We start from the raw sequence: 20,210 nt of genomic DNA on the forward strand, positions 1-20,210 counted from the left end.
TAAAGTGCTTAGATTCAATAGTTACTTGCTCACTGCATTGTTCGGGATTGAAATGGTACCACAGAAGATAATGTCTGGTCAATAATCCATTGTGTTTATTTGGAAGAAATGCCATTTTTCATGCAATAAGCCCTAAATATCTGCATGACAAACCTGCGTCTTACACACTTTACCCTAACCTACCCTTAAAAGTTGTTTAAGTGTTCGGTACGACCTGTTGCTCGCAGCATGAACATTTTCTCTCTACGGGCTCACTAAGCGGTCAACAGTCCTACAATTTCCTGTGGGCCACCTGCCTGCGCCGTACGGGTTTGCTCATTTTTGCTCGTTGTGACTATGTAAATATCATACCATTTAATTCTTGCAAGGTATGTTGATTGCCAGGATCTTTGCTAAATTTGAAGGTATTTCTGTGTGAAGTTTTGACAAATGCACATTTCACACAGAAACGATGGCAATAATCTACTGCCTTTTCTATAATAAACAAGTTTGTTGGGTTTTTTTTACATTTGAAAAAGGGCTTTAAGTGTAACTTTAAAAATGTATCGATGAAGATCAAAACCAAATTTAAGTGATCCAGATTTCAATGATTTTGAACCTCCTTTTTAAAAATGAGCCTGAATAAATAACAGAACATATTTAGCTGCATTTTTTCCCCCCACAGCAGCTTTTAAATCTATTTGATGCTTATTTGCCTTAATTATACTTTTAATATAGCTAGTTGCTCCAGAGAGTTGTAAATGCATTTTATTATAATGCATATTTTTAGGTGGATTGCAGTGGTGTAAAGAAAGGTTATTCTTGCTCTTCTCAGTTGATGATCAATAATATTTGCTTGAACTGGGGGTTTGGCAGCGTTTGCTTTGAAGCACACAAATTATACAGTAACAGGGGGCTATCCCCCTGTGACTGATAACCCTGCTTTGCAGAAGGGCAAAAGCACCAAATTGTACATGTAGTGTAGCTGCAACAGTGTTAAAGATAATCTGTTGGTGCAGAAGCTAGATTTAGGTGACAGGGCCACATGACATTGAGTCAATTATTGAGTCGTTTTTTCTGGTAAATGCATTTCCCCTATTGAAGTCAGATCTACTATTGCTTTTTCTATATCTGTTTTAAATGTATGGTTCGTTTGTTTTTTCCTTTATACATGAAGTGCCAAAATTAACAGCTGTGTTCATCTGTAGGCTGAGGAATACTTTTTTGTTTTTTTGCTTTTTTATGTACCTAATTGAACTCTAATGCTTGAATTTCACATTGATTAGTAGCTGTATTAGAAGCCTCAGCCTGAGATTTCTGCAGTTAGTAACTCCAGAGGGGTGGGGGGTTGCCTCATTTCTGCCTTTCTGCTTTACAGCACACAGTATTGCATATTAATGCAAAACACAACTATTGGTTGGTTAATATTTAATAATCCCCATTTTGTTGGTGTTAAATTTGGCTTCAGATGGTGTTTTGTGTCTGTTTTTGGAATTGCACATCATCAGTCTGTTGCTCATAGATTTATTTCATTCAGTAAGTCAGGAAGCAGATTCAGGATTTATGGGTTTGGGATGCGTTCTGGGAAAAAGAAAAGCCCACAAGTGCTTTACTACCAAGAACATGTTCCCTATTTGGCCTGATAATGGCTCCACGACTGCTCCAAATTTGATAAAAGTGGCTTTTAAATGTCAGTTAGACTCAGAATTCTGAATTATTATTGACTTTAATTCATCTAGCACACATTTTTAATTGTTTCTGCATGTAAAAGCCCTACAGCTAACAAAATAAATTAGGATGTTTTTTTTAATGATTATTGAAGGCATAAAGTGCTTTCAGATAGTCTAGATGACAATAACACTGGTTGTATTCTCCTAGAAAATAAGCTAAAAGACTTTTCTTTTAGTGCAGACTATTCTTTTTTTGAACTTTTGTGCGACACAATTGGTTTTGACACACCAAACTTTAGAAGTCCGCCTGTGCCTCCAACAGAGGGACCATCTTTATTGCTCCCTTCCGCAGGAGGAGGGCTATTTTCCCAGCATGTACAACGCTTCTGAAAGGTGGATTCTTACAGAAGAAATGTAATCAGTGTGAGATCGGAGTGACTGGCACATTGAGGATGTACCCAGCTACCCTATCCCGCTCACCGCAGGGAGGGAGACACGGTGGGGGCCACATCAGAAAAGGCTTTGAAGACAACAGTGCAAGCAAGCAGTGAGGTGGCTCTCTCTTCTCCTGTTTTCAAGGGTTCAGCATCCAAATCGCAAGTGGAAAATAGCTTTGTCTGATCCTGGCTGCATATGCATTACATGGAAGAACTGATTCTGTTCCAGCCAGCTGTCTATCCAAAAGTATTCATTTAAAGACCCAGTCCAATGAAAATTGTGTTTGGGTGTTTTTAACATGTTCTTGTAGCATTTTTCTCATGTTGGGACATATATAAAGAAAATTAAGATTAAAACTGCATTTCTGGGTATTCCTTTGTTTAAATCACGGTGAATCAGGAGGTGACAAAATAAAATACAGTTTGAAAAAACTTGTAGCTTTTAAGTACAAACAACCATCGAGCAATCTGCCCTGCTCCATTCCAATGCATCCACTTGCAGACAAATAGATCCCTGTACGTCTTTGTTTTCTTCATCTGAGCTGACATCTGGCTCAAAATTGTACAGCTGGATAACTCCTTTATTGCTCACCTTCTTTGTTGCACTGTTTATGTTAGCTCGGGGTTGTTAGGGCCTGTAAGTTAGCAGGAGACAATGTAAACAAAGGGATGATGGGAAATTAGCGCAGTCTCACTGTACACCAACAGTCCCGCCCACAATTCAGAGGCAAATTTTTAATGAACTCCAGCCGCTCTGCAGAAACGATGTCCTAGAAATCTACACAGTTTTTATTATTATTATTATTTTGCCCAATAAAACAGTATAATCATAATTAAAAGACCACTGAGAACGCTTTTACGATAAATGATAAAATGTTGGAGTGAGACTTTAGAAATTGGAAATAAAATAACATACAATAATATACATTTCTATATTAATACTGGAAAATGTGGGAGTTTTCATTGCTAATCTTGCAGAAAAAAATATTGGAGCATGTCTTGTTTTCTGTAAATCCTTCACCAAACATTTCTCATTTACAGCCTCTTTGCTGCATCGCTACACATAGTCTAAATCCCAAAACAATCTAGTTTTTCGCTCATTTGAATTGATAAGATAAATTCTTAAATCTTGCTAATCTTTTTACATGGAAGCATCAAGACAATGGGGATAGAAAACACACTTGCATTTGTTGAAACTGACCAAACTGTTTGAGAAGAAGCACAAACCAAACTAAATTTAGTAGAGGATCAGTCAGTTTGGTTGGATTAAAGTGCTGGAAGGATGATTTATGATGAATCTGCCTCTGTTTTATGAGATGGTTTTGTCAGAAATTTAGGAGAAAACAAACTCCCTGGTTTCGGTCAAGGCAAATTTAACTGTCTTTATATTGTAATGTGTTATGTAGAGTGCTCTGAAGTCTGGCAGAAAGCTTGTTTGTAGTCCCAGTTGGTAGAGTGGCTTCAGAGAGATTACTGAAACTCACTGTGTGTGTAATGAAGCCCTGAGTCAATAGGATTTTCAGGCTATAGGCCAGAAGCTGAGCCTGTGCATGCAGGTATAACTTTTCTAGTTTTTATTTGTTCCTTTTTATTTATTTTTTTAAATCATTGCTTGCACACGCTGGGTTGTGACTGACAGCCAGCAGGACCATGGATGTACTCCGATTCCCACCATGAAGGGAGAGGCAGTCAGTTTTGGCTGTCTTGTTAAAGGCATGTCAGGTTGACAGTGTCAGCATGATCATGGGAAATGTGACACACGTGTGCTTTTAACTGGTTCCGATGGCCACTGCTGGCAGCTGGCCTGGCAGCCTCCTTTGGGAGCCTGACAGACTGACAGGTGGAGTGCATCTATACTACTGTGGACATATAAATTGCATTTACACGGTTTAAAAAAAAACATAAATGGACAAATGCAGCTTGAAGTTTTTGTATCCTTTCTGGGCTGCTATGAGTTTGCACAGTGAACACATTACAAGATGTTTTTACTCTAGGTCTTTAGAGAAGACCTATCATTATTGGGAGGGATCTTTCTTTTCCCCTTTTGTTTTTGTTGTTGTCAAATATCTTAGTATGTTGTGATATTTATACATTGAAAGAACATTGTCTAAACGTGAATTTCAACAAGTTGTTGCTGGGTGACCCTTTGCAAGTTTCTCCCTTCCTTAACCCTTTAACACCAGAACTTTAGCTCCACTTTTCAGATTCTTTTGACTACCGTACGTACCTCTTTAATGGTTTACAGTATTAACACAACTCCAACAGCTTTTGAAGAAGAGAAAAGCAGCCTTCTGCTGATATGCAGCACTTCCTAGCAGTGGCATGCTTACATAACCAATGTAAATCAGCTGATTCTGTTGTGGAGGAAAGTAGCTTTGTGCAACACTTAATGTTAGTCATGTGTTGTATGTTGTTGTACAGCCGATATAAAAAGACAGTTTTCTCCTTGTCAGAATTAACTGATTCACATTCCTTGCTTGAACAGTTGTAGTATTTCAAAGATCACGTTTTATTCAGCTGTGGCTTGCCACACCACCGGTGTTAAAGGGCAAACCTTGCAGGGGTCTCCAACCCTGGTACTCATAAGGTACTGCCCCGTTTGTTTTGAAGCTAACCCTGCTTCAGTAATTACTGGTCACTTGGATCAGATTAAATAAAATGGTTTTGGGATGTGAGGAACTGCAGTTTAAAAATATATATTTGTAGAAGGCAGCAGTGGATGCAGTTTATTTCTTCATAGATATTATTGCAACTTAGGAATTTGGGATTTTTTTCTTTCTTACTTTGTTACTGCCTGTTTGCATTCCCATCGAGACAACCATCAGGCCATGCAAGATTTACAGATATGAGAAAAACGGGGGGGAAAATAATCAGATCAGTGACAGAGGGCAGAGCATTGTCTGTAACAAATCTAGCCACAAACAGGGGAAGACATGAGAAGTTTAACAGGGACTAATACAGCTAGATGCCAGTTTTTTGTTCTTGTTTTTGTGGGTTTCTTTTTGCAGCTACATAAATTACTGTTGGTCCAAAGTATATTTAATTAAAGTTGGGCTAAATTAAAGCAACATAACATAGTAAAACTTAAGCAGGATTACATGGTCATACACACACACACTGAACACTCACAGAAAGATGCCTCTCTGGAAAAGACTGAGATCAGCAACTTTCACAGCAATGACAAAAAAAAGCTTCCATATCTTCCTACTCCTCATTAGATGTTCACATCTCCATGCAAAGAAGCATTTCCACAACTGTTTGAAAGACATTTGGGTGCATCAAAAATGAAACGAACCTAGCAGATAGTTTATGTTGAAACAGTAGGATATGGCTGCCCCACGCTGATGTCTTTGTGGTCTGTTTGGTGGTAATTGGAGAACTTGGTGCAGTAACCCCCAAGGTTGGGGAGTGGAAAGACTTCAGACATCACAGTCCAGAAAAGTGCAGTGCTAGGAACAGCTAAGATACTGCGCAAGACACTCAAGCTCTGGTAGAGGACCCGAAATTGGGTGAGAAACCACCTACGAAGGGTGTGAGGGGTGTTATTATTATTATTTTTAAATCTATATACATTTTTTTCTTTTTTGCCATGGCGTTGTCTCGCTGGTTTGTTGCTGTGATGATGTTCTGTAAAAGAGCCTCTGTTGATAGACCTCATTGCGTTTGTTTGATGTTCTAAACAGTGCGACATAATCTGCAGTCGCTCTGCAGTGATCCAAACCCCTCAGCCTTTCATGGAGCTTTCTAGTCCAAAGCTTTTCAATTGCTTTTATAATTGAGTTTGTCTGCCGCCTCTGAGATTGCTTTGGATCTCTCTTTACTATCAAACAAGGCAATTACTACCAAGTCGCATATTTTTTGGGGGAGAAAAAAAGAGTTCATTAACACAGAAGTTGTCATGAAACTATTAAAAAAATTACATTCCAACGTGGCAAGTGAGTTGCCTCACATTTACAAGTGTAGATTGGAACAATGACAGCAAGAAGAAAAAAAAAGACAGCTATCAATAATTAATTCATATGGGTTAATATGTTAACAAACTTATAGAGATTCATAATTAGATGAGCCACAGTGTCTGATTCTGACTTAATTATAAAGCTTGAGTCTGTTCTGTAAGGCTTTAATGAATAATTAATGAATTATTCTGCTTACCCAAGACAAACCAGCAAGACACGTGGTTGGGTTTAATCATATTTGTTGGTGGTTAATGTTTAATAGGTGAAAAAAGTGCGTTTAGAACTAGAGTGAAAACAAGCGTTCCTTAAAATTTGACTAAAATGGTATGAATTAGTGAGTTTATTTTCCAATTTTTAGTTTGAATGAAAAGTATTACTGTCTGCAAAAATTATCTATGTTTTTGTGGGAGAAAAAAAATTGTCATGTGTCCCTTTTTACACACGCACAGTCTGATTACCTGCCCTGCCTTTTATTTTTACCCAAGCTATTTAATTGCCTGCATGCACACCTACAGACGCATGGATTTGCTGTGTACCGCTTATACATTCTCTCATTATAGATCCAACAATGATTCAAAGGAACAGTAAACAATAGATGCAGCCAGAAACCCAGTTTTGGTCGCCACTGGAGTACAGTAGTTAGTGAACCCTCCAGGCTTTCCTCAGCTAATATGGTTGACTTCATTTATGGTGCCTCACACGGCTGACGTACAGGTGAAACTGTCCATCTGTCTGCATTCACTTGTCAGTCTCATACAGTTACTTACTAAAGAATCGCTGCTGGCCATAATCAGTACCAGCTAACATAATTAGATGTTACAATAACGCATCAGAACGCGCCATTAATAGCCACTGGGCCCCTGGGATGTGAAAGGCCAGATTGAATGACTTATAGACATGCAACTGTGTGAGTGTGTGCAGGTGGTGATTGGGTTGTGCATGAAACCTTTCAAGCATGAATGTTGCCCCATCTTCAATTTGCACAATAGCTTTTTTGGCTGAATATCTCTCATTTAGTTGTCTGTCACGCTGCCTGACAGAAAATGATGTGTCTATACAGTCTCACAATTTCAGTTTTCATCCACAGTGGCAGCTCGTTTGACAGGACTTCCTGCTAGAATTTAAAAGGACAAAGTTCTCGTGATAGGACAACTTGAACAAAAACAGTAACTTCCTGCCGTTCTTCAACAGTCTGCACCCACATCCTGAAACTGCTGCATGCAGACAATCAGCTAAATGAGATAATAATCCACCATTTATGTCCTAATTAATCTCTTTCAGTTCATTTTATTTCTTACCTTGCACCTCTCCTTACCTATCCCTGTTTCACTGCGTTAAAACAGATATCATATCCCCTGTGGCTCCTTCCCTCCGAATATCTGCAATCAGCACAACAAGACGTTCTCCAAGTTTCCTCTTAAGTCATTAATCAGATTGGATTGGATTGCAGTGCCACGGGGGGTTGTTATAACTGATATTCATTTGACAGGGACACAGACCAAAGGGATGATTTGAGTGACAGCAATTGGCCTGTAATGATTCATTTAAGCAATTCCTCATCATGCCCTTGTGCATTGTGAGCCCCTTTCCCCTCTTTCTCATCTCCTCTGACATATACGTTCATGTACATACATATATATATTTCACTGTATCACTATTCCTTCACTTCACTCCTTTGCCATTTTTTCCCCAAGGTCAGTGCATCTCATTCATTCAAATTCACTTTTCGATGATAAAATCCAGTCCCAACTTAAGTCAAACGTCTGTCTCCATCTGGAGTCCAGATTTATCTCAATTACTCCTCCACTGCCAGCCTCTAAACATGAACATCCGCGTGCCATGTTCACCCTGGGACATGCAGTAAATCTTTTTATGTCTTCAGAGTGTTCTTTGGACATAGGAGGGAGCTGTAAATTCCCTTTAATGCAACACACAGCTTTATCCATGACTAGGAGAAAGTGGGGCAATCTACCGCCTTTTCAATAAACAAACTGAAGGAGCAATTTAACGAGTCAAAATCCCTTCAAAAAGAAATAACGGCAACCTAGGTTGTGCCTTTGTGAGAAAGAAGTTGGCCGCTTCTTGTATTTATTGCTAATGATACAAGATCATTTGCAGCCTCCTTGTGCAAGAAGAAGACGAATAATGTGTATATAAACAGGACGAGGAATGGAATTTAGGATATAAGTCAAAGGAACTAAAGTAGGCGAGCACAACGAATTATACCCAGGGAAAAAGGCAAAGCAGAAAATTCAGCATTGAAAGTGAATCCCATCTGCTTGGTTATGTCTTTGTGCAGGATTTATGAGCTTTAAGATCAGGGGGAGGTTTAGCAGACGTCCGAAAAGGGAGGCTGAGTGGGAAAGTAAAAGAAAAGTAGGAATAAAAGGTTTGGAGGGCCGGACAACAAGGTGAAAGTTCCCAAAATCTGAGCCAGAGTGGGCTCAGGCTGTGCTTTGGGTGGAGATGTACCAGCAGCATAAGAAAAGAAAATATTTAAACACAGCAGAGATGCTTCTGAAGGGTTGAAGGTCAGTGATATGATTAGAGCTTGCACAATACGGGGCAAGATACAAAGAGCAATAAAAAGAAAGAAAAAGGACAAGAAGAAAAACAAGGAGAGGGTAAGAGGCCGTGAAAAGGGAGATCAAGTTAGGGGTGATGGAGAACAGAGGCAAAGGTGGTGTTTGAGGGAGGAGAGTCGGGGACTGTGTGGGTGCTGTAATCTGTCTGTGTCAGAGGGATGATGAAGGGGTCAGGCGGGACTGCTCTGCAGTTCACCCTCTGGCCTTTGGAGGAAACAGAGTGACCCTGACCCACCCCTCCCCATCTGCGTCTGCAGCACCGCCTCACCTGCACGATTTATGACTCAGCCTTGGTCCAGGGCTGCTCGATCTGAGGACATGCGCTCACCCTCTTGTGCTGTTGATTTATGCTTTTGTGTGTGTTTGCTTCCTTGTGAGTGTGCGCGCACACGCTCAGTCAGATCTATTGTTTAAAAACATATTATATGACAGCAAGGATGAGACATTAGTGTTGCTGGGGAGGATGGGGGTTCAAGTGATTCCTGTCCACGGTTGACAGATTCAGACCTTTTCCACAAAGAGACCAAGTGAGAACCAATCTGAGGATAATAAAAGATGACTGAAAGAGAGAAGACATGCTGGTGTTGGTTCAGCATACTGCTGTGTCATTCTATTATCCGTTTTATCATGAAATGCTCCTGCAGATACAAACCCTCAGACTGTGCATAAAACATGGGCTTGGCCAAAATGAGTGCACCAAATATCCTGTGGACTGTGAAAAATGTGTAGGCAAATAAAGGGGAACTACAAACTTTACTTACCTAAAGTATAATTCAAAGCAACCCACCTTTATGTATGCAAGATGGCCCTGCGACAATACAAAATAATCAATATCAATGAAAATAATAAAGAAATCCATCCAATCACTACACCACAGTGCAACCCTAATAAAGAAATCTGACTAAAAGGAACACATTGAACTAACAGTACAATGATTTTGCAAAAAAAAAGGAAAAAAACTCAAATATACAAAAACCAAATGTAAATTTCAAAATGAGACTTTAAAATGAAAGACCTTTTAGCGATGATGCCACGTTTAAAACTATTTTCACTAGGAATGCCACATTTCCCAATATGTTGCACCATTGAACTGAATTCTTAATTCAAAATTATTTTTATCTCCCTATTAGGAAATTAAATGAAACATTTTTCTTAAAATTTTGTTTTTGCTGGTTTCATAATACACAAATCATATTTCAAACCAAATCAAATCCATGACCCAAAATCCGAGGTTTGAACTGAGTCATAAAAAAAGGGGTTTCATTGAATTCCTAATTTTCAGTAATGCCTGATTTAACTGTGAAATTGAACATGTTCTTTTTTAATTTGTCTATGGAGACCAACCCATTTTCATATGTCTCTGTGAAAAGCACTTTATCTGTGCTAAATAAATCAATGTTAATTGATAGCAGATTGGAGAAGCTGTTAGGATGTATGCATCTGCTTCATTATTTGATCCAGTTAAAACAAACATTATTTGAAAGTTGTTCAGAGCACTTGGTGAACTTGTTTTTTAATCTATTATTTGGATCTTTTCTAGAACTCTTACTCCCTTGACAGAAATTTCAGCAATTAACCCTTGTGCTATCCTAGGCACTTTAACGTTGGGAGTTGGGTCATCTAGACCCACTAGACCAGGGGTCGGGAACCTATGGCTCGCGAGCCATATATGGCTCTTTTGATGGTCACATGTGGCTCGCAGACAAATCCTTAATTATGCTTTTTTTTTGTTTCATTAGACCAGTCCTTCTCGGGCGCGATGCCATGTCAGAGGCGCGCAGTAGTAGCGGTGCTTGGAGTGCTTGCAGTTTACTAGTATGATCTATTATTTCACAGAGTTTGTACCACCCGGAAACCTGTGAATTGCTGTGCCTAAAAGTGCGCGCTCCCGTCTCTGAGGAAGAGCGCGCAGTTTCGGGGACGGGGTGTTAGAGGAAGAAAGTAGAGGTGGGGGGGGGGGGGGGGGGGGGGGGGGGCAGCAGGTGAATCGCGCAGGGATGGTAAAAACGTAAAACCCGCTGCCCACTGTGTGTTTGGTTCCATGTCTGTCTCTCACATCTAAAGAACATTCAGACTTAAGATCCCGTTTAAAGCAGAAACTCACCACGTATCAACCAGACCAGACCATCAGCAAAACTACCACGAGAAATACTCATCATTTATCAGCAACAGAATAACAATGTTATTAAAAAGAATCCACAGACCTATTGTACTTTGAAAGTGTTGAAATTACATCAAATGCACACATTCACTTGTATATTTAGTTTTAAACATATTGTTGCGGACTGAGTTCAACTTGGCTGTTGGGCCGCGTTAAAAGTTCTGGAGTTCATGGAACGCATCGATCAAGCAGAGATCTGATTGGCCCTCAGTCCTGTCGCTCAGCCTGTTGTTAGGTAATTTGGACCAATGGGGTTCAGCTATGGGCCGAATAAGGGAAATGGGAGGGCTGGAGAGGGGAGCAGGGGAATATAAAGTTGGGAGAAGCGCTCTCGTCTCGTCTCGGCGACAGAGATTCAGGAGTTGCTGAATTAATTGTACGGCGTTTGTTGTGGTCTACAGTACCCAGAATAAAGAACCTTAAAAGAGGTTAAGACTCTGTGCCTCAGTGTGGGAAAGGGACACTACACTATTGTATGGCTCTTTCGAAATTACATTTAAAAATATGTGGCGTTTATGGCTCTCTCAGCCAAAAAGGTTCCCGACCCCTGCACTAGACAGTGCTCTGAACCTTTTTCCTTCAATGGTGTCCATGGATTACATGAAATTTTTCCACCTTTGTCATGGTAGGGAGAACACGTCAAAGTAAGGGTGGGGTCATTTAAGATAGCACAAGGGTTAAGGCAAATGATTGGATGTTCCCAATATATTTGAAATAAAATAAAAACAAATTCTAAGCTCGTACTGAGCAGTATTACAAACTACAGGTTGTTAAAAGTGATTCTGTACTTCTAACGTACTGTTTTAATGTAGGATTTTTATGTTGGAAGAGATGAAATTTTGGGCCATTTTAAATTTGAATACAACACAAGTGTGACAAAGTGTCAATATGTATTTGATAAAGAAACAATCTGAAATAATGCACACTTTTTAAAAGCCGTTAACCGCTTGCAGCACCAGTTTAACCCCTTCATGCCGTATCTTGCCATTTGAAGGGGTTAAACTTACTTTTTTCTCCATAATGTTTTTGAATATTAAACTTTCTTTCCACTCTTTCTGTCTGAGATTTGCTGCTATGTGTGGGATCAGTGTCCTGTTGCAAATTGGCTACATAGCTTTTGGCTTCATATCTGACTCCACACTTCTTTACCATGAAGATGAATTGTTTTTATTTTTTATTTTAGTTTAATCTTTTTTTATTGAGCACCAGAAATACAGAACATTTACCAAAACAAAGGCAAATGTCAGAAGTAGGGCTGCACAACGTGAGGAAAACTCGCGATTTGCAATATTAGTAATCAATGTCGCGATGACGATATAACCTGCGATATATGAATAAATCATTTCCATTTCACGGCAACGGTTCAATTAAAAAAAAAACGTCAACATAACTTAAATTACACTCCAAATGACCCTCATCTGCATAGAAGACACGCATCTAAAATCAACTAGGTCCATCCAATTGGTCAACAACATAAACATAAGATTGTTTTAGCACATTCAAGGTTACCATTTATTGCAATTTTCATAAACGTTTGCGTATTGCACTTCTTGATATCGCGATAACTATACATTTCCGATTTATTGTGCAGAAGTTATTCAAACAATGCTCTTTTTTTTAACAAGACAAAAACAAAACAGAACCCCACTCCCACCCAACCCCCAAGAAGATGAGAGGCGTCAGAATTTTTTTTTTGGAAATTATTACATCCAGTGATATAAGCAGGCATGCACCACTAAGGCTGAGTGTGTCGATGACACAAGGAAAATGTGAAAACAGGAGTGTCGATGGAAGCTGCTACTTGGGAGCAGTTTTGAGCTCATCAAAGTATGATAGCATCGGGCCCTACACAGATAGAAATTTGCCTCTGGACCCCCCCCTAGAGTGTATTTAATCTTTTCTAGCTCCATAAATTGTAATAAGTCACTAAACCAAAGAGACACTTTGGGTTGCTTATTTGACTTCCAGTGTAATAAAATCCTTATACGTGCAAGTAGTGTTGTAAAAGCAATGATATGTTCATTTCATTTCCTTAGAGGAGATTGTTATTGTATCTGGGATGCCAAATATGGCCATTGCTGTATTGGGTTGAATATAATTTTGAGAACTTGTGAAAATGTTTTAAAAATGACAGACCAGTAGGATGTCAGAGATGGAGACAGCTAGAACATGTGTGTTAAGTCAACAAGGGTATGATGGCATCTATCACAGCTGGCTTCTGCATTAGGATAGATATTGGCTATTCTTGCTTTTGGTGATTACAGTCATTTTAATACAATTAACCGTCCCTGTCAGGTATATATGAAGAGTTCTCTACTTCTTTAGGTCTAATTTAGTTTTTCAAATAAATGACAGATGATTTTTTTGGGTGGACAGATGATTTTTTTCCGCTAAAAATCATTACCAAATCATAACCTCCCAAAACAACAAGAAAGCCATCCTCCTACACTTTTTTTTTAAAAATCTTTATAAATGTAAACATTTGACTGCCTTGCTGATGCCTTATATTTTCCTGTCATGGCATCACATAAATGGTCAGGAAAAGAAAAAAAAAACTGCAGAAATGTCCCTGAAATGTTGTGACACACTGATGATGTGATGGAGGAAATGATTAAAGGTCACAGCTATTCTGCAGGATAACCTGCTGTTTGTTGAATAAATATGAACACAATTGTGAGGTTTCTTTTTCCCCTTTTGGGGTTGAACTTACGTAATTTCTTGACCTAAACAGATGACTTTAAATGTGTCAAAACGCGTAAAACCCTGTAATAGTCATGTGACAGATGCATTATGAGTCCTGACATAATTATCACTCCATTTTCCCGGCTCCACAGAGTGTTTCAGCACTTCTTTCATATTGATATACTGCAGGAATCTGTTTTCCACCTTCCACTGCGCTTCATTTCATTATTTTACTTCCACACCACACTCTATTTATACCAATTACTTTTGTGAGTGATCGAATTGATTTTGAGCTTTTGTCTCCATAAAGTCCTCCGAGGCGCCCTGGAGACCAACAGATCTATGCATAAATCAGACACGACTTAATGATGACCCATAAACCAAATATGTTTGTTAATGCAATGATTCAGCTGGAAGTGGGAGCTGTAATTTTAAAATATAGCTTATTGTCATAGATGCTAAGTGAAAGCAATCATGGGGGATCGGCAGCGAGTGGCGTAAGAGGTGAGGGTTGGGTCGGGGAATATTATTGCCGCAGAGTGGAAGCAAAGGGCTTTTTCTGCATGGAGATAAGGCAGGAATGAAGGTCGTCCCTCATCCATAACAGATGATTCAACGTCTGGCCTGACCTTTAATGCTTGGACTTACCTCTCAACCTCTTCTCTCCATCTAATGCACCGCTCTTCTGCAGGAGGAAGTCGAGCATATACTGTTTATAACAAAATAATCTAGCAAAACATGTGTATCTGGGCTGCAAGTGAACATACTTGTGTTTGAAGAGCGGATGACAAACTACACACACATTTGCACAAATGTCAAAAGTTCACCACCTTGTCCTGGTCGTATCTAATGTGACAAATAACTTCTTCCTGCAGTTGTATTGTTCTAATCCCGTTAGTGGGCTCCAGAATGGAAATATAATTACATTTCTGTGGTGCAGGCTCTTTGATAAGACAGCTGCTTGCTGAGCTGAATGCCTAACCATGTTGGATCCCTCACCGCAGCCCTCTTCTATCGCCTCCTTTTTTTTTTTTCCCTCTCACCACTGTCTGCCACTTCTCTTTTAGCTTAGACTTTTTTTTTTCCCACTCGCCTCCTCTTTCCACCGTCATCTCCAGAAGCTCATCTTTCCTTTTTTTTTTTTCTCGCCCGCTCAGGTATCGCTGTGGATAAGAGAGGCGTTGTCTACTTCGTCGATGGCACCACCATTCAGAAGATTAATGAACGGGGTTTACTCTCCACTGTGATTGGCTCAAACGGGCTAATGTCGACGCAGCCGCTGAGCTGTGATGCACGCATGGATATCAGCCAGGTAAGTTGCTACTTTAAACGTGGAAGAAAAAAATGTTTTTCTCTGTGCTGTTGTTTGCATAATTTGTAGAAATGTAACTCTCCTGCAGGGAGTTATCGGATCATTCATTATATGAAAAATAATCATAAATCATAAAGTTTTTGCTGCTTTCTTACAGTCAGTACTGTTTGTCAATCTAAACTGCTCAGCTTCTTCAGCCTAGGTGTGAGAGACTCCTTAAATAAATGCATTTTTATGTATGAGAAGCAGGAAGCAGCGCCCAGGTCCTATGAGCCTGGCTTGAAAACACACCGCTAACTAATATGAAGCCTATTAGAGAGGAGGATGAATTATAGATGAACCCCTGGCTCTATAGAGGGATATCTGCTCACACGCAGGGATGTGAGGGCCTGTGTACGTGTGTGTGAATATGCGTGTTGAAGCTAGGTGAATTCCCTGAAGTGCTATTTCATGTCCCCCTGCTCCTGCTAGGTTACAGTTCCTCTGTTTGTTGCTCTCTGGTCTGATCACATTTGTCCTCCATCTGGGTTTTCTTTCAGACCACCATCACAGCTTTTTTAAAAACAATGCATATCTTTTGAATGCAAAGTTTGATTGGAAATGCATAAACTAAGGAGGATGTGTAGCTTTGGAGTTTGACTGTAGTCAAAAAGCATGCTTCCAGTATTTGTTCCAAGATTTTTTTTTTCTTTTGTCTCTTTGGAAAGCATCGGATACTTAAAAAAAAAAAGATGGTCGGGGGGGATTTGTTCTGCAGAAAGAAACCGATTACACTCAGTTAGATTTCTGCAGAATAGAAACTACAGCTGTCCGAATCATTTTCTGCACAGAGGCACTCACCTGCCAAACACATTATTGTGTTGTCTTAGTTTTTCTTTTTAAGTCCAAGATGGTACAAATAAGCAGCCCTTGTAGCTGAGAAGCAATGTTCAACTTATTTTGTGTCCGTCCTTTTATACATCAGGCAGAGAAATAGGCTTTTTGATGAAGGGGACTGTGCTAAAGAGGATAAGAAATTAAACAGCAAAGCCCCTTTCCCCAGCATTTAAAGAATCACAGCAGTTTCTATTATGATCGCTTTGATAGTCAGAGTCGTATTACTCAGCAGGAATTTCATGAGCCCAAAAAAAAAAAAGAATGTTCCATAAAACCACAGGAGCCTTTCTTCGGGTGATGCGTTTTTTCCCTTACTGTCTACTGTAACTGACTAAGGAACAAACTCTGTGACATGAAATATAGATTGCTGCAGAGTTTGTAACATTTAGTTGTTTTGTTTTTTTATCCAAAAAATGAACTGTGTTCTGCCTCTGTGTTAATGTATCCCAACACAAAAAGCTATAATGTGGATAATGACTGCCTCGATACATTAAGTACTGCTAGGCAATCACTGTTTTATGACGTTCTGAATGGTTTGACATTTATATCTTGGATAATATATTTCAAAAAGCAAACAATATTTTATTTTATTTAGGCATGGCTCTGAGTTCCTCTGTCACTGGCGCTCGCCCACACAGACATTTCACCTCTCAAATTGCCAGCACTCACATTGTCAGCGAGCGCCAACCAGTCTGGCTTCCTGGAGGAAACAAATGTACAAGAGGAGTGATAGAGCCAAAAATAAAGTAAAAAAAATCAACAGATAAAACTTCTGCCTGTTGTGTTTTCTGTAGAGAGAAAACCAAAACAAAGAAAGGGAAGAAAATGTGCCATTTGAATATGTTTCAGCAGGCTACTTTGTGTACAAACCATTGACTGTATATGAGAACTGAACCAAGCTGGTGTGAAGTCACCCATAGAAAATTACTTTCTTCTAGCTCCAATAAAATTGAAGAGTATTCAGTCGAAATTTCTTGCGGGACAGACGTTGCCACATTGAAGCAATCCAACGTCAGTAGAAGTGATTGGTCCAAGTCGGTCTGAGTCAACATTTTTACGGTAACCACTTTTGCCAATCATGAGTGAGCTTGTTACAAACCACACCCCTACCACTGAAAGTGGGCTTATGAGAATATCTCAATTGAATGTTTTGAATTTTTTAATGTCAGACCACCTACTTTTATCAAGGAATCTGATTGGCCAGTTTATACCTACAATACCTTATGCTACAAAAAGAAAAAATATAATGAAAACAAATTCGGATAATCAAGAACATGGTAAAAAAAAAAGTAACAGAGCAAAAATGGTTATTCTGACAAATAGTGAGAAATAAACAGTTATTATTCAGTCATTCTAGCAGTCTATGGGGTTTTGGTACTTTCTGTTTGAAAGTGAGGTGGGGACACAGTTCTCCAATACACTCAATAGTACGGACTTCATAAAAAAAGTGACCCATCATCTGAGTCAAAAAGCTCATTTCCAAGATCGGCACAGAGGTGATGCATGTGCTTTTTGTTGAGGGGGGCATGCAGAGTCCTGCTTGATGAAGCTCCCCACCTCTTAAAGTGGGATTTCAGAGTGAAACCTTTTCTCGCTCTCATTTGACAGGGCCAATAATTGAACGTGTCAGTGGCAATTCAACATGATCCATTTATTTACCAATCTGTCGTCTGAGTCATCAATCACCTGACCCCTCCCTCTCCTCCTCATCCCCTAACAGCCGCTGGCACCACCTCGCCTCCGCAGCAGCTCACACTTTGTTTGAGTGTGACATGGACAGTGATGTGAGTGGCTGTAGGATTGTTGTCTGGCTTTGACCCCCACCGTGCATGCCGACATGGTGTGCTATTTGAGCAGGCAGCGATGGCGGTTATTGGATGACATTTGGAATGGTGCCGAAGCGGGCTGTTGTGGGTCTTGAATAAACACAGGGAGGGCTCCCTGCCCGCCACTGACCTTTGCATGAGCTGGGAGGGTCAGGAGGCCTAACACTATGTTATTAAGGAGATATTATTTGCAGCACCTGTAACTGACTCTTGTGGGCAGTCTCCATCGAGGCTTCCTCGCTGCTTTCTTTCTTTTTTTCACCTTTGATGGAAAACACAGCGGCTGCATGTGTTTGTGCACGGATGTCTTTCTGCAGGTGCGTTTGGAGTGGCCAACAGACCTCACCATTAACCCGCTGGACAACTCGCTCTACATCCTGGACAACAACATTGTCCTGCAGGTAAAGGAACTCCTTTTTCTGGGGGGACGGGGGTGGGGGGGACCTTCTCGGAGGTGCTGACACTATATGTGGCAGCAAACAAATGTTTCAAAGGAATACCGCCACATCTATTTCAGTAGATTGTGGGTTACAAATGGATGGCCGACACTGATCCTTAAGAACTAGGGACCTGCTGGTGTCCCAGATATCTCCAGACAACCCAAATCAGATGTGTCCAATCAGTCAGAACCTGCAATCACCTGATCTAGTTAATCAGGAGTAAGTAGGGCAGGGATCGCTGGGAAAAAAGTAGGATGGTTAATCTCAAGAACCAGGGTTCAGAGACCCCAGTCTGAGATATTGATGTGAACCTGTAAAATCAGTATTTCTAAAGCATTGTCACTGTCCTGCAGGGGGTGGTTTTAAATAAATACAGTTGAATCAAAATTAATGTAGTTAAAAATTGCCCTTAAGTTGGGTTGTTTTTAACCCAACTCCAAGGTTTAAAATGGACTAACTTTTTTTCTGGGTTATTTTAACCCAGAAATGAGTGATGTTGCTCCAAAAGGTACCCCCAAAAATAAAGCCTAACATGAATAACCCAAGAACTGGGTTGAAGAAATAACCCAAGTGTTAAATAGCTGTTAATCTCCGATCAGAAGATCAGACGTTTGCTTCCAGCCTTGCCGCCCATGTGTCAAAGTTTCAATGGGCAAGACATGGAACCCAACATTTGTTCCTGGTTGAGGTTGGCGCCAGTGTAAGGCGCCATCCTTGTGTGAATGTGTGTGTGAATGGGACTGCAACTGTGAAGAAATTTTAGGCATTCCTATGAAGGTAGAAGTACTTTATATAAGTTTACGCCATTTACCATTTTTGACAGTGAAAACCTATAGAATCGATTGACTAGGTGGACCTGATGTTACTGATAACTGCCACTCTTAGTTTGACACATGCATTAAAGAGAGCCTTGTCTTTTTAGGTGTCAGAGAATCTCCAGGTGCGCATAGTTGCCGGGCGACCCATTCACTGCCAGGTTCCAGGAATCGACCACCACTTGGTGAGCCGGGCTGCAGTGCGTGCCACCCTAGAAGCTGCGAAGGCCATTGCCCTGTCACACCTTGGAACCCTGTTTATCGCGGAGACTGATGAGAGGCGAATAAACCGCATCCAACAGGTTAAGCTCAACACAACTGAAAAAAACATATCAAATCCTGTTCATAATAACATATTTAAAGCTTAAATGCATTATAACTGTAATGTGGCTGAATTTCCATTCATCATCTTGCCTCACACTGACCATTATTCACAAACAGGGTGTGGCCTTTTGAACAACAATGGGTGCTGTATTTAATTTTTTTAACAGCTGTTGTGTTTGGCTCTTTGCACATTGTTGGAAAAGTCTGGCTTTAGTGAACTCATTTCCTTTTAAAATACAGAAGATTGGAAACAAATTAGCTTAATGGAAAGAAATGGACCCTGTGACCTCGCATTTTGCCTGTTTTCTTGTCAGTGGATTCGAGTATACATGCAAAGTAGTTTTTTAAACAATACCTCGCTGCAGTAATTATACACATTACCCAAGATTGCAACTGTATCAGAATATTTAAAAATTCAGATCTTAGAGCACTGAATTGCCACAGAAAATACGCCATGGTTCAGTAAGTCTAATACAAATAATCTATCAAGCCTGATTTCAGTCATTTACTTTCCTGTTCGTTTATTTCTCAATTAGATGCTGTGCAGTGGGAAGATTTTCAATCTTGCTTGTATGTTTGAAAGCACAAAACTCTGCAGAACCCCAAATGAATTAGTCAAAAGACTGTTTTCATTTTTTAAAAGCTGTTTTTCTTCAATAGCCAGGTGCTGGCTTCCACAGGTCTGCTGCATTTTGGCACCAACACCTAGAAAATACCGCCTGCTGCACTTCATCAATAGTGCCTTTGTGGCCGACAGCTCCACGCTGGGCCTGTGTGGAGGCAGACGGAACAAAAAATGCCTCCGATGCCTTTTTGATGGAGACTGACCAGCCATGTTAGATAAAGGCAATGAAAAATATTGTTTTTTGTTGACTTCAGTTGTGCTTTGGAGACCTGTAATTATTAAGCTTCTCAGTATGGGATCAGGATTAAGACCTCAGCTTTGTGCCTATCGATTATTTAAAATTTTTAAGTTTGTTCACATTTTCCAAGTGGCTATTTACCTTTATATTTCTCTACTTAGTCATACTTTTTGTAAAATGTACTAAATAATTTAATAAGAAATAAAATAACATGTTGAATGAATCCCGTACACCTTTTGGCAGGCATGTCCAAAGTCTGGCCTGTGGGCTAAATGTGGCCCACA

At 40.0% G+C, this 20,210-nt stretch overlaps 1 protein-coding gene across 1 annotated transcript in view; it reads left to right on the forward strand.

The window, feature by feature from the left end:
- The window catches only part of tenm1 (teneurin transmembrane protein 1), a 212,672-nt gene that overhangs the window by 168,894 nt on the left and 23,568 nt on the right, over positions 1 to 20,210 (forward strand). Inside the window, exons 23-25 of the mRNA XM_011480413.3 lie at positions 14,628 to 14,782; positions 17,802 to 17,885; positions 18,847 to 19,041. Coding sequence (XP_011478715.1) covers positions 14,628 to 14,782; positions 17,802 to 17,885; positions 18,847 to 19,041 — 434 coding nt within the window. The remainder of the gene's footprint in view (positions 1 to 14,627; positions 14,783 to 17,801; positions 17,886 to 18,846; positions 19,042 to 20,210) is intronic.

Source organism: Oryzias latipes, chromosome 10, assembly GCF_002234675.1.
Source record: "Oryzias latipes chromosome 10, ASM223467v1".
In the NCBI taxonomy this organism is placed as follows: Eukaryota; Metazoa; Chordata; class Actinopteri; order Beloniformes; family Adrianichthyidae; genus Oryzias; species Oryzias latipes.